The 14312-nt window shown below is 50.1% G+C and overlaps 1 protein-coding gene across 2 annotated transcripts in view; it reads right to left on the bottom strand.

Annotated features, from left to right (window-relative positions):
- Positions 1-732: 732 nt before the first annotated feature.
- The window catches only part of SLC13A5 (solute carrier family 13 member 5), a 28969-nt gene continuing 15389 nt past the window's right edge, over positions 733-14312 (bottom strand). For both annotated transcript variants that reach the window (XM_045824195.1, XM_045824194.1), the window contains exons 8-12: positions 13669-13769; positions 12480-12598; positions 10389-10550; positions 7118-7255; positions 733-5927 (exon numbers count right to left, since the gene is read on the bottom strand). In XM_045824195.1, coding sequence (XP_045680151.1) covers positions 5796-5927; positions 7118-7255; positions 10389-10550; positions 12480-12598; positions 13669-13769 — 652 coding nt within the window. In that variant the 3' untranslated portion in view covers positions 733-5795. The remainder of the gene's footprint in view (positions 5928-7117; positions 7256-10388; positions 10551-12479; positions 12599-13668; positions 13770-14312) is intronic.

Below are 14312 nucleotides of genomic sequence, written 5' to 3'. Positions count from 1 at the left end.
GCAGGTTTTTCTTGGAACTAGAGAAGCTGATTCAGAAATGCTTATGGAAAAATATGTGAGGATAGCTAGGGGGAGTAAATTAAAAGGAATAAACAGTAGCTTCACCAGATCTTAACATGCATGATAAAGTCCTAATTAGACAAATGACTGATCCCTCAATATATAAAGAGTTCTTGCAAATAAATAAGAAGAGGCTTTTTAAAACACTCAAAAAATGAGAAGAGAAACAGGGAATTGACAAAAAATACACAAATGGCTTATAAATATGTGAAAAACATTCAATGTTGCTTGCAATTTAAAGTAATAAAAATGAAAACCATGAGAGAGCATTTTTCAACAAGCAGATTAGCAAAGACTGAGAAGTTTGTGCAGTTGCCAAGGGTGTATTAGAGTGAGGCCTCATGCATAGTTCTCGAGAATATACATTGGCACTGCCTCTTTGGAAAGCAATTTGGCAGTGTGTCACATACTTAAATACATGTACTCCTTGATCCAGCACTTCATTCCAGGCAAGTATTCTCCTCCCGTAGATACACAAAGATGCAAGTACAGACCTGTTTATTACAGTGTTAGCAAAAAACTGGAAATGGCCCAAATGCCCACTAGTAGGGAACTTGTCTATCATGCAGTATATGCTGATTGTGCAAGGGAACCCTATCAGCTCTTAAAAAGATGGAGGCTCACTCATAGGCACACATCCAAGAGCAATGAAAACACATGACCACAAAGAGATTTATTCAGAGGATTTAATAACAGCTTTATTCATAATAGCCCCAAAGTGGAACAACCCAAACGTCCATCAAAGGAGAATAAACAAATTGCGGCATATTCGTACAATGGAACACTCCTTGGAAACAATACAAAAGGAATGAATGGGTACACACAATAAGAATGAATTCCAAAAGCACAATGCTAAAAAAATAAATCAGACACAAAAGAGTATGTATAATAGGGTTCCCTTTTCACATCATTTACAGGAAAAGCAAACACCTCGAAACAAGGCAGAGCGGCGCTGGTCCTGGGAGGGCACGGATTACCGGAAGGAGCAGGAGAACTTCCGTGTGCAAGGAGACGGAAGTGGGTGTTGCTGGCACAACGTGTCTGCGTCACCCAACTGAACACTTAGATCGGTGCGATTCACTGAATTTAATTTTGCCTCAATGTAGAATCAAAAATTATTGAATTAAAAAGAAAACAGCCTAGTCAAACTTAATATGTCCTGAAATGGAATGATCTCTAAATAAATTTACCAGGGTTGCGGGGAGGGCAACGGAGTTGGGGGGTGGCAACAAGGGAGGAAAACGTGCTGGTGTGCGCCCAGATGGCACACAGAGGACCTGCATCTATGACGTAAGCTCGTGCGTACGCTTCATCTCCAGGGGAACGTGTGAGGAGCTGCTCGCTGCTCACAGTGTATTTCTGGAGAGGGATGGAGGTCTCTGCATTGGGCGGGGCATGTCTTAGCACTTTTCGTACTGTTGAAATTTCTTCTGTGTTCATATGTTTTTAAATATAAAACTGAGTTGAAGTTTCTAAATTGAGCCTGAATTTTAGTATCGCTCTACCCTTGGTGGCTGGAAGCAGGTACGTGGATGCTGCCCTGGGACTGCCTGCGGCTGGCGGCGGACAGCTGTGTCTCCAAGGCTGGGGTGGGCGTGCGGACAAGCAGATCCAGGAAGCGCTGGAAGACATTCCTTGGGCGGGGAAGTGGGAATGGAAGCCCTGGCTCAGGACACTGGAGGGAATAAACTGACTATCGGATGGCCTGGCTTTCAGCCTGAAGTGATAGCTTTCTGTTAAGGAATGTAAAAACGCACCCTATTTAAGATTCATCTTGATGCATTTTTTTTAATATGAAAAGAAGCTTCTTTGGTGGGTTGGGAGACAAAGTTTGTAAGAGGCTATGGGACTAGGGGGAGAGAGTCCTGGAGGAGAGTCCTGAGCTAAGAATAGGACTGACTGAGCTAAGAATAGGTATAGTTTTTAATCAATCAGCTTTTGGTCTTTTTTCCACAAACAAGAATATGCCATCGAGGACCTTACCCAAGAATGTCTGTACTGATTCTGAGAGCTGCATTCTGTGCTACTGTCACGATTCCCTGCTCGGCACCCAGATCAAAGGCCTCACTGTCCATTCTCCTTGTTAGTGTTCGAGGGAGGAGAGAGAACTTCACTCGTCCCAGAAGATGCCCTGCTCAGTGGTCCTGCCAGAGGAGGCGGCCCAGCTCTTTCCCAAAGGGAGTTCTCTGCTCTGAGGGACAGGAAGGGAGCCCAACTGTGGTATCAGAGGGTAAGGAACCCAGGGTCCTGACCTTTGGAATGCATAGAATCCTTGTAAACTCCTGGCAAAACGGTTGAGAGAAGTCCAAAAGTCTGATCCAGATGCCTTAGAGAGAACTGAAGGGTCTTGGGTAGAACCCCTTCACGAAATGTAAGAGGCAAAATATGGATGAGGAGAAGGTCTGAAAGGGCTTTCAGCAAATGGTTAAGACCCAGATGGGCACAGGGAGCCAGCTGTGTGCAAGTGTGGGGTCTGAGGCAGTGTGGGGACTAGGGGCAGGACTGCATTTGGCCTGAGCAGATGAAGGATCAGATGGGGTAGGGGGAGACAGGCCCTTGCAGATCCTCTAGTCCGGCCTCTCCCTGGGAGAAACTGAGGCCCAGAGAGTGGACTGACTTGTGTCAGGTGTCAGGGCTGAGCTCAGTCAGGACTTGCACTCTAGCCTCCCCGTCCAGTGGGTCTCCTGGAGTCCTGGCCTTTGGGAACTATAAGCAGAGCCGAAGCCCTTGACCAGACCACTACGTACTCTCTTACCATTCTTACCACCTAGGAATATGTTTCTACTGAATTCCATGGCAGCCACTCAAGCAGGCTGCAGTGAGGGCAGCCCTCTGAAAGGGTCATAACGCCAGATCCTGCTCATCACCTACCCAAGATCTCCCCACTTTTTTCCTGCCAGAACCCAGATTTTGTGGTGGATGGAAACTTCACCATTACAGGAAGCATAGGCCAGCTCCCCAAGCCCAAGAGATGGGTTCTAATTGGTCTCATGATATTCCAAGTATCCACTGTCAATGATTGGCCTAAGGATGACCATATGACCTCGTACTGGCTAATAAGACATAAAGGGAAGTCAGTAAGGGCTTCTGAGAAAGTTTTTGCTTTCCTAAGAAAAAGGAAAGATGAAACAGGCACTGTCAGGCCCTCACCCCACATCTCTTTCTTCCCGCCTTCAATACAGATGTGTTTGTAGCACAAGGGTCAGGCGTGGAGTTAAGAAAGGCAGGATGCCCTTAGGATGGTGGAGCCCAAGTCCTCAGTGGCCCAGGCGAGCTGCTGGACCATTATCAGCACCTCTCTACCTCCAGACTTCTTGTTAAGCAGACATTAAGCGTCCTTAGGGTATAAGCTACTATCAGCTGGGGTTTTTTTCTCTTGCTCGTAGCCCAAAGCAATCCTGATTGGCACTGGCCAAAACTGTTAGCAACTCCAGCCAACTTCAAGAGACGCTGAATAGAAATAACCTTTGATCAGCTTCCTCAGGCCCCCACCCAGCTTTCTTGTCAACCCTCAGGCAGGTGGAATCTGGTAGAGTCCTCCACCCACCTCACCACACCCCCCCTCATCAGCCTGGCCAGTCCTACTCATCTTTCAGTGCCCACCTTGGATGGCCTTCACGGACCTTGCCCACTACCATAAGGCATGCATCTCACTGACCACTCTGATCACTTGTTTATTTACCAATCACACTTATGGTGGCCTGCTCGGAGTCTGTCACGGTGCTGGCACTGGACCCAGTGGGCAGGGTAAGTCCTCCAGGAGCCCACAGACTGGCTGGCAGATAAGCCCACAGCAGTGGCACAGAGAGCAATACTAGGCGGTGGATCAGTTTCAGCCCAGTGCGGGAGCAGGTAGCCACTTCCATGCTTCTCTCTCCAAATGCTTTGCTTCTTCAGGCAATGCTCAGCCCTGTCTGTCCCAACACTGTCCTGAGCCTGTCTCAAGAGGTGGTGGCAGAAAGGGCTCTTGTTCCATGATCTTCCCTGAGCAGGCAGGGCCTTGGGGTGGACTTGCTCTTGGCTGCCCACTTTTCCCTGCAGGCCTTGTAAGGCCAAGACCCTCAATGACTAGAGGAAGGAGCAGTGGACATGGAGGCTGAAGATCCAAGTGCCACTACCTCGATGTGTGATGGGACACATGGCTTGCTTGTTTCTCTGAGCCCAGCATTCTTGGAAGACAAACACAGATAATAATACCTGCCTGTGCCACAGGGCTGCTGCGAATGTCAAACAAGCAAAGTGGTGGATGCACCAGCCACAGGGAGGCCTGGCATACAGGAGGTGGGCAGCGGCTGTCCATGCATCTGCCTGCCCCACCGTCCACACACAGCAAAGCACCAGAGACAGCACAGCGCACCTTCCCCTGGGGGGCAGATGGGGTGGTCAAGAACTTTCCCACCCAAGGAACCAGGTACACACTCGGTCCCTGAGGGGGTTTCCTTGGGTTCCCATACTTTCTCCTGCCCTGAAAAGGGCCATTGTTGGACCTCGTGTGTCTGCCCCTGCCTCCCTTCCAGAGCAGTGGCAGGAGGAAAGAAAATGGGGTTACTGGGAAAGAGGGTGGGTGTCACTCACATTCCATCACAGGGGTTCTGAGGGTTCCCACAGCCATTCGGGGTCTTTGCTCCAGCAACCTCCGGTAGATCCACTCATGGGCAGGGGCCATCTGCTCAGGGACTACCAAGTAGTGCTCATTCTCCATGATGCTCTGTCACCACCAGGCATGGCCGCAAAGGCCAGTCAGCAAAGTCAAGGCTCCCCCCGGGGGTGCTCAGACCCTGGCAGGACAGACCAACTCTGAAGGGAACCTGCTCTTGGCAATTAACAGCTGCATCCACTCTGGGCCTGCATGCGAGGGAGGACCTAGACACTGACTGTGACCCCAAAAGTGCCATCATTGCCCATACTTGGAGTGTGATCCCAGCTGTGTGGGTGGCAGGAAGAGCATCTCCCAGAAGAGCCAAGCTGACCTGCCTGGAAGAAAAGGGGGTGCAGGAGGGCCCCAGCCCAGTGAATGTGGGCCCAGAAAGCAAGAGGTGCAGGAGTTGAAGGCGGTGCAGTGGGAAGGTGGGGAAGGGGTCCATTTGTCAGGTAAGATGGAGTGAGGAACGGAGGGGAGCTGGTTCGCCAATGGCGTACCGTGGGTGACGTCGTCTGGAAGTCAACTCAAATTCCTCGTCCTTTGCTGGTGGCACTACACTTGTGGTTCCAGGAGGCTCTGCTTCCCACTCTCACTCCAGCAGCAGGAAGCTTCCCAGGACCAGACATTCTGTCCCTGGGCTGGGTTGTCCCTTCCAAGTGACAGGAGTGACCTGAGGCAGCCCAAAGTCAGCAGCAAGAGGCATGGACTCTGGAAGGTAGTGTTTTCACTTCCCAAGCTGGGATCTGATTCCCATTTAGAGGATCCTGGGACCAAGCAAGTGGACATCAGAGCCCAGCGTGAGGCCAGCACGAGGCTGAGCTGGGGCAGGAGCCGGCGTCCTAGTCCCTGTGCAGCCTGCCTGTCCCAGAGATGACAGCAGGCCCCCAGGAAAGACGGGTGCCGGCTGCCTCTTGGGAGGCTCCCTTCACGTCTGAACCTGCCCTCCAGCCACCCCACCCTGGCTATGACCCTGTGGGGTGTGGGCATCACAGGGTCTTTGGGGTGTGAAACCCAAAGTTCAGCTGGAAGGCATGCTGGAAGGTTCGGGAGTCCTCAGGATGGCAGGGCCTGTGTTATGGTCTCGTGGCTCTTCCTAAGTCTTGATATGTGTCACATTAGCCCAGTCAGGGAAATGATCCAGGTCAAATATGACCCGTCCCCAAGTGTTCACCGCCAGAAATACAGAGAAGACTCCAATTATGTTCATCATTAGTCCTGTTTTCACCTGGAAAAAACAGGACCAGAGTCAGCACCCCAGGGTCATGCAGGGCGTCAGAACCGAGGGGAAAGGGAGGCTGGGAGCCAGTGCTTGGAGAAGGGGACAAGGGCTGGTGTGCTGGGCTCCCGTCCCTGGGCCATGCTCTGTGTCCACCCCACCCTCAGACAAAGCAGTTTCACACCTAGCAAGTATTATCGGTGCTCAGAGCATCCCCAGGAAACAGGCATGATTTCGGGTTCTCTGCCTATCTGGACATTTGCAAAACTGGGCCTCAGGGAAGTGATATGAGGCCACACCCCAGGCCACTCAGGGAATTACTGGAGGAGGCCAGGTCTGACTCCAGGTCCCGTGCTGCCCCCAGCCCTTCACCATCGCACTGGCACCTGTTGGCTCCCCAAGAGCCCCCCGTGGCTCCCTCTGATGCCAGCTCTTTCTTTAGGCTCGCTAACCACTGCTTTCAAGCCCATGTAGACTTTTTACTGGGGGCTGGAGCTGAGGTTGTAGTCCACGGCTTCTGGACTACCCCTTCCTTTCAAAAATGCTCTACAGAGTCGAAGACACCCAGCAGAGGCTCTGTGACAACTCACCCCCAACTGTGTTGGGGTAGGGACCTCCCTTTCTGGCCTGCCTCCTCTCAGAGCTGCCCGCCTTCTCCTGTCAGGGGCGATAAAGCCAAAGCAGAAGCGAAGAGTCCCTCCTCTGGCTGCACTTGTTTCCGAGTGTCCTCTGCTCCCAGGCCGTGGTCTCTCGCTCCCTGCCCATACTTCATGTCTGCAGACACCTCTGTCAACCTCTCTGGCTGTCATTAGTGTCCATCTGCCCCCGCCCCCCATCTCAGTCATGTCCCTCTTGACTGTCCTCACAGCTTCTGCTAGTGTGTGAAGTGCCCCATGGCTGTGTGGGGCCCACCTTCAGCTATTCTGAGTGTTCAGCGAGGGCTCCCTGGTGACTGCTCAGGCCCCTCCGGGTGGGAGATTCTATAACCCACCTCTCAGCTTTGGGATTCAGAACAGTATGAAATGTAAGATAATTTCAAAAAAGAAGACAAGCTGCATATAAGTGCAAATAATGAGGGGAGACTGAGACTTTTGGTGCTATTCCCAAATCATGTGACATCACGGGTCATTTACAAACAGGGCATCCCTGGCAATAAAAGCATCGGAGCTGATAGGAGTAAACAAAAGCGGCTGCATTACCATGTCAGAAACATTGAGGTGTCCGTAGGCAAACACGATGGCATTAGGCGGCGTGGCCACGGGCAGCATGAAGGCAAAGGACGAACTCAGGGTGCAGGGGAGCATGACGTACAGCGGGTTGAGGCCAATGATGCGTGACTGGGGGGAAACACAGCACTATAGTGTCACAGACATGGGAAACAAAAGCTCCTGGGGCCAGCACTCTGGAAAGCATCTCCCCAGTGCAGTGCACATTCCCACCTCTGCATCTCTGTGCCCTGGGTCCTCTGCCCTTTGCCACGCCTCTGGGCGATAACTCTGCTGGACTCCAAAGGCTGAGCTCTGAGCCCTCCCCCCCGGAGCCCTTTCTGAACCCCCTCAATTCATTCAACATATATTTCTTGGCCACCTACTATGTGCCAAAGACCCTGCCGGCCACTTAGACCACACTGAGCCTTGAAGTGTTCCTGCAGCCCACACATGCACATGTCTGTCTGTCCTGCTGCACACTGAGACAGCCCAGAGGGCAGGGGGGAGCACAGCTTCTCGCCAACAGATACATCTGTGTACATGTGTGTTTTTGTACACACTTGGGATCAGTTTGAGTACAGAATTCAGTATCAATCTTTTTTACTCTACAGCTTAAAATTCAGCCACATGTAATAGTTCCTCACAGACAGACACTCGTTAAATATCTGTTGAATGAGTGAATGATATCATAATACATTCATAATATCTGCCAATATCTACCAAAATTAATAACCTGGTGTGCAGACTGACGTGCACATGAGAGCAGACACATATGCAAGGATGTTCATTACGGTATTACAACAGCAGAGCACGTGGGAAACAGACTCAACAGCCATCCACGGCAGGGTGGCCAAATAAAACATGTACGTACAGACAATGGGTAGTTTGAAGCTGTAAAGAACTAAATAGGTTTTATGTGCTAACATGGAAAGATCTCTAAGATCTATAGTTAGATTTTTTAAAATTTAAGGTGCAGGACAAGACCATAGACCATTTGTTGATACCATTTGTTTGCAAGAGAGAGTGTGCGTGCAATACATCCAGAAAGATACCTAAGAAACTGATAACAGAAGTTGTCTCTAGGAGGAAGCTAGAGAGTTAGGGCCTATACTCTTTGGTATTATTTGACATTCGTAAGTCATGTATATGTATTACATTTTCAACTTAAAAAATTATACATGCTCCCATTTTACTAAATGTCCTTCAAAACTCTGATTTTTTAAAAATTGCAATATTGCATTTTATATTTCATTTGATAATATTACACTTATGAATATATAACTTATTTCATCAGTCCCCTACTATCATGGAAATATTTTATAATAAATGATTCTACAAAGTGCACCTTTGTAACACAGTCGACCCTTGAACAACACGGGGCTGGACAGTACGGGTCTGCTTACACGTGGGCTCTTCTCAGCAAACGTACACTCAGCCCTCTGTACGCCCAGGTTCCCAGCTGCAGAGCCAGCCAGCTGCAGCTCGGACAGGAGCCTGCCATGTGCAGAGTCAGCTGCACACACTGCTCTATGCCACTTTATGTAAGGAACTTGACATCCGCCAATTGGGACACCTGAGGGAGGTCCCAGAACCAGCCCCTGTGGATACTGAGGTACCACACTTAAGTTCTGTGGGGGCCACAGGTTACACATGGAATTTTGACTGCACAGGGAGGCTGTGCCCCTGACCCCTGTGGTGTTTGAGTCAACTGTGCGTGCTTGTCAGTATCTCCAGTGACTCCCTAAAACACTCACAACCACAAACGGCTGAGTTGGGGCATGGGAGCAGGTTTCAGGTTAGGGTTCCTATGGGCAGACAGGCTGCACCAAGTCACACTGCCCCCGGGAGAACCTGAGAGGTCCCAGTCAGAGGCCCAGTCTATTTCCTGGTGCCTCCATTTGTCCTGGCCTTGGGTACACATGGTGTATGTGACTCTGTGGTGAGGCTGGGGTATTACTGCCTTTTCCTTTGCCAGAGCTGGGTCCTGAGGCAGGAGTGTGAGTGGGCTTGGAGGTCACTGTGAGAAATCTTCCTGGGACTTCTGGTTCTAGAAAACCTTGTTTGGAAAGGCCTGGCCACCCCCTTGGGTTCAGAGCTCAGTTTGCCTGGCTTGGGGCCTACGGGGCTCACGGCTGGGGTTGGAGGTGACAAAGCCAAACCTTTGCCAGAGGAGGGAAGGCCTCACCACCCCATGCCCAGCATCGAAAGATGCTCCTTGGTGTACATCTGGGCAGCCTGCTTATGGGAGGGAGAGCTGGGGCAGCCACCTTGCTATTCCTAACACTGTCATCTTCACTTGGATTGAAAGGAGAAAACTGCTTGGGTTTGCTTTTTATACACATGGACACCTTGGAGGCCAAACAGAAATTCACCAACTGCAATCCCGTGTTCAGGTTTTTGTAAATGTGTCTCCCAACCCCAGAAGGGCAGCCACCGTGTCTCCCAGGCTCGTTCTGCAGTCTACGGGGGATCTTCATAGCCCTCGCCTTACTTGACCGTCAAGTGTAGGAGGGAAGAACTTAAGGGACAAGTTCAAGGATTCCAAGACTTGAACTCAGGTCTTCTGACCCCACGCCCAGGCCTCTTCCTGTGCCACCTGGAGGTTGGCAGTGCCATGTGTTGAGTGACAGAAGAAAATGCACAAAAAGATCACAGCCAATTTTCCTATAAGCTCTGCTTTAAGTGCCAGCTCAAGAACATGCTCTCCCATAGCACACTGATGCCTGACCCCCGGGTGCACCACACAAGGCTTCTGGGAATCTTCAGTCACACTCCCCATTTCCTTTACCTGGGCTCTCCATCTTCCCAGGACAGCCCCTCCCCCCAGCCACTCCCAAGCCCAACCTTCCCCGAGACCTCTGTGTTCCCAGCTCTGTATTCTCACACCTGCACTACATTCTCAGAGACCCTCAGGCCTTCCCTCACAGCACTGGTCCACTCCCCCTGGGCACGAGCCCTGCATCCCCATCTTGAGAAATAGTCAGTTACATTGACAAATAACTGTTGAGCACCTGGTTTATTCTTAGCACTTTGCCAGCAGTGGGAATACAAAAAAGAACCAGCAGAGCACCGAGGGCAGGCCCAGGCTCATCAAGGGCTCACCAGTCCTATCAGAGCCAGGGCCAGATGTGGTCTGGAAAGCCTGGTCAGGCTCTGGGCCCTGATTTCCCTGCCTCTCTAGGGACTTAGGACATAGTTCTGGGTTGGCAGCTTCCTATGAAATAATGGTTAAGGGCCCTCAAAACCCAGCACGGTTACTTACCATGGAGGCAAAGATGGGCAGGAACAGGGTGGTGGTGGCCACGTTGCTTGTGCACTCAGTGCATACAGCAATGACCGAGGACAAGATCAAGGTGATGGCTGCTGGGGGCACGGCGTGCAAGGGCTCCATCTGCTTCCCCATCCACTCGGACAGCCCTGAGACCTGGGAAACACCCGGAGGGCAGGCACCAAAGGGCAGCTGGCTTACAGTTCCTATAGGCCAGAAGGGACCCTCACCCTTCCCCAGGGAGCTCAGCCCATCCTCTACCTCTTACTCTCTCTGCATACATTCCAGGGGTGACCTCATCCATGCCCACAATTTCACTCTCCATCCTCATTCTGCTGTCTCCAGGATCTGTGTTTCTAGCCCAGCTGGTTTGCTGTCCAGACTTACATCTATACTCCTTCCACAAGTTTCCACCCAGATGTCTCATGAGCAAGTCAGACTCAACATGTCCCTACCTGCATTCCTCCTCTCTAGCCCAGAGTCTACTGTTCCCCCCTGGGCTTCGCAGCTCAGGGAATGGACTCACTGTCCACCTGCTGTCCAACCTAGAAGACCAGGAGTCGCCCTGGGGAACCTCTGTCCCCCTCATTCCTTCCACCCAATCAGTCACCAAGTCACCCGAAGCTTCTCATGTCCATTGTCTCCTCTCAGTTCCCCACAGTTCTTGTAACTGAAGAGAGAAATTTGAGCCAGAACCTGGGGATCTGGATTTGGTGCTTTGGGCTGAGAAGAGATCGTCCAGGGGAGAGCATGCAAGTGAACAGGGAAGATGCCAAGGACAGAGCCTGGAGGAACACTCGCATTTAGGGGACACCAGAAGAAAATTCAGCAAAGGAGAATGAGAAAGAATAGTTAGAGCTGGAAGGAAACCAGGAGAGACTGGTTACTTGGGGACGGAAGGAGGAGAGTGTGGTCCTGGCGTCCAGCACTCTGAGGCTGAGTTCGATGAAAGCTGCAGAGTGTCTGCTGGGCCTCCCTCATCGCAGGCCCTGCCCAGGCCTCCACCCAGATGTCAGGGTGATTTTCCCCAAGGGCAGGTCTGTCCAAGTCACTCTCTGGCCTCAGCCCTCCAGTGGCTGCCCACTGCCTGCAGAATCAAGTCCACACTCCCTACCTTGGATTCAAGACCCTTGTGGAGTGGCCCCTGCTAGGCTCAGCAGCCTCACCTGTTCCTCAGCTAGGTACCACATACTTATTCCTTTACTGACATGCCACTCCTTCCTGGAATGCTCTTCCAGATATGTCCCCCTCTCTAGTCCGTGAAGTGCTCACGAACAAGGACCATATTTCAATCTCTTCTGTAATTCCCATGTCTGGGTTAACGAGGACATAAGAGAAGTGTCTGGTGAGTGAATGAATGATAGATGGCTGGATGACTGGGTAGAGAAGTGACTAGATGGATGGATTTGTTCACCCAAAACTATTTATGCACCAATCATGCACCAGGCTCTGTTCTAGATGCTGCAGAAAACAGGATAAGAAAATAACAAGACAGATTCAGTGTATCTATTACATTCTCTTCGTGGATGGACGGACACATGGGCGGATGCATGGAGGACAGCAAGCAGCATCAAGCTGGCTCACCCCTCCCTCTGGCTCATTTCTTCCCTATCAGGGCAGGGGGAGAGGTAAGAAAGTTATACTTTGGGGGTGTTTTTCTCCCAAAAGCTCTTTCTCCTTCTACACACTTATTAGAGAAAAATTTTTAAATGGCAACCACATCAACAAAGAGTTCGACAAGGAGAAAAACCAAAGGTAATGGTGGAAATCTCCATGAAAAATTGCAGATTTCCCTAGAGTGAATCAGAGTAAAGACCCTTATTACCAAATCCCAAAGGAGACCTCACAGCATCCTCTGCCTCTCTGGGGTAACCCAGGGTCACTTAAATTCACTCATTTCTGCAATCACTCAAAGAGCACTTTCTCTACTCCAGGCACCATTCATGGTGCAGGGCTCCTAGATCACAAGAGAGTCCTTGTCCTCAAGAAATGTGCAGTTAGTGGAGGGCACCATGCAGCACCAACCCAGGGGGGCAGAGTGGGGGAAGGCGGGTGCCCTGGGCTGCACACAGCTGGAGAAGTTACCTCACATCCTTTAGCCAGAGCAAATCCGCCCCCCAGCAGCAGCACGATGCCCCAGGGAACTTTCTCCTGGGTCACCTTCCAATCCAGCAGTGCAGGGGGATAAAACTGAGCTTTCCTTTCTGCAAAGAAACAATAAACACACACATACAGAGCCCAGAGCAAACTTATGAAGTGAAAACAAAAATCTAATCAAGAGGAACAAAAGTCTATAAGGACAATGAGTACCATCTTACATTTATACATTAGCTAAAATTTACAATAATTACTATACCCATTGCTGGTGAGAGTATGGCAAAGCTACTGCACACTCCTGGCAGCACTACAAGTTGGTATAGTCCTTTTGAGAAGCAACGCAGCAATGCATTTAAGAGCCACTAAGATATATATCCCCCAGCATCATCACTCCTAGAAATGATTCCTGAAGGAGAAACATCCTCAGAGAAAAGCTAGATACATGAACACATTACTTTATAATAATGAAAAATTCAAGACAGCTAGAATGTTCCATAACAAGAGAATGGTTACATCCCCTCCAAGCAATATAATGCCGTTATTAGAGAAGATAAATTTGAAGACTATGGCAATAGCAGGAAATGTTTACAGAGTAACCTCAAGCAAAAATATGAAAACAGAAACAATGAAGCAACTGGATTTAAATTGTGTGTTTTATTTATAGTCATATAATACATGTGCCTGTTAATAAAGACTGGGAGAGAGAGAAACCCTAAAATACTGATAGCATTGTGAAAAATTTGGCCCTGGCTGGTGTGGCTCAGTGGATTGAGCACCTGCCTGCAAACCAAAGGGTCACTGGTTTGATTCCCAGTCAGGGCACATGCCTGGGTTGTGGGCCGGTCCCCAGTAGGGGGCATGTGATAGGCAACCACACATTGATGTTTCCCTCCCTCACTTTCTCCCTCCTTTCCCTTCTCTCTAAAAATAAATAAAATATTTTAAAAAGAAAAATTCAAGACATATTTTCTGTTCTTGTTGTAATAGTAATATGATTTCAAATGTTGAAAAAGCAAAAGAAAAATTTTACACTAAACACTACCCAGGGAAGGCTTGAGAAACACCCTCTGTCCAGACTTTGTAATCTTGCCAGTCCTCTTTGATAGAGTAGGCTTTTCTCCTTCCTAAGCCCAGGACACCAACCGTGATGAATGGGAGGCTGGGACAGGAGACTTACCCTCCTCAGTCTGACTGCAGAAGTTGAACTTAGGCTTCTGCGAAGGCAGAATGAAGAGCAACATGGCCACCAAGATGGCCACCGTGGTGTCGGAGGCGTACCTGGGGGGACAAGAGCACACAGGATGAGCCAACTCAGCCGCAGTGGAAGTCACGCAAGAAACCTAGACCGCATCTAAACATCCCTGCATGGAGAAACAGGCTTAGCTGGGTATGAAAACTGGAATCCCGGAGGCCAAGGTCAGGAGAAGTGAATCCTGGCTGGAAACCAAGACTCTCCCACTCCTGGCCTGGCTCTGCCACCAGCACTGGGTGACCCTCAGGCAGCTCTCTTCCCTCTCACACTTATTTGCTTCCTGGGGGAGACTTGTGACCTCTTCGCAGTCAGATTTTCTAGAATTCTGGGTTCACCAGGTGGCCACGAACAGACCTTCAAAGTGGAGGGAGCAGCAGTAGGCAGCTCTGTCCCAACCTGCATCTCCTGCCTCTTCTAGGACATGCATGTTTCTCGGCCTTTCTTCCAGCTGACTCCCTATCGTCTTAAGCAGGAAAGAAACTACATATACCCCCTTTTGCCAAATTTCTGCCTAAAGAAGATTCTGGATCCTTGTCTTCAGATGGACTTGCTCAGCTCTGAAGAAAGAT

Source organism: Phyllostomus hastatus, unplaced genomic scaffold (genome assembly GCF_019186645.2).
Source record: "Phyllostomus hastatus isolate PE091 unplaced genomic scaffold, TTU_PhHast_1.1 phas_scaffold_55, whole genome shotgun sequence".
NCBI lineage: Eukaryota > Metazoa > Chordata > Mammalia > Chiroptera > Phyllostomidae > Phyllostomus > Phyllostomus hastatus.
The sequence above is the reverse complement of the archived record's forward strand: the minus strand, read 5'-3'. Positions and strand labels throughout refer to the sequence as shown.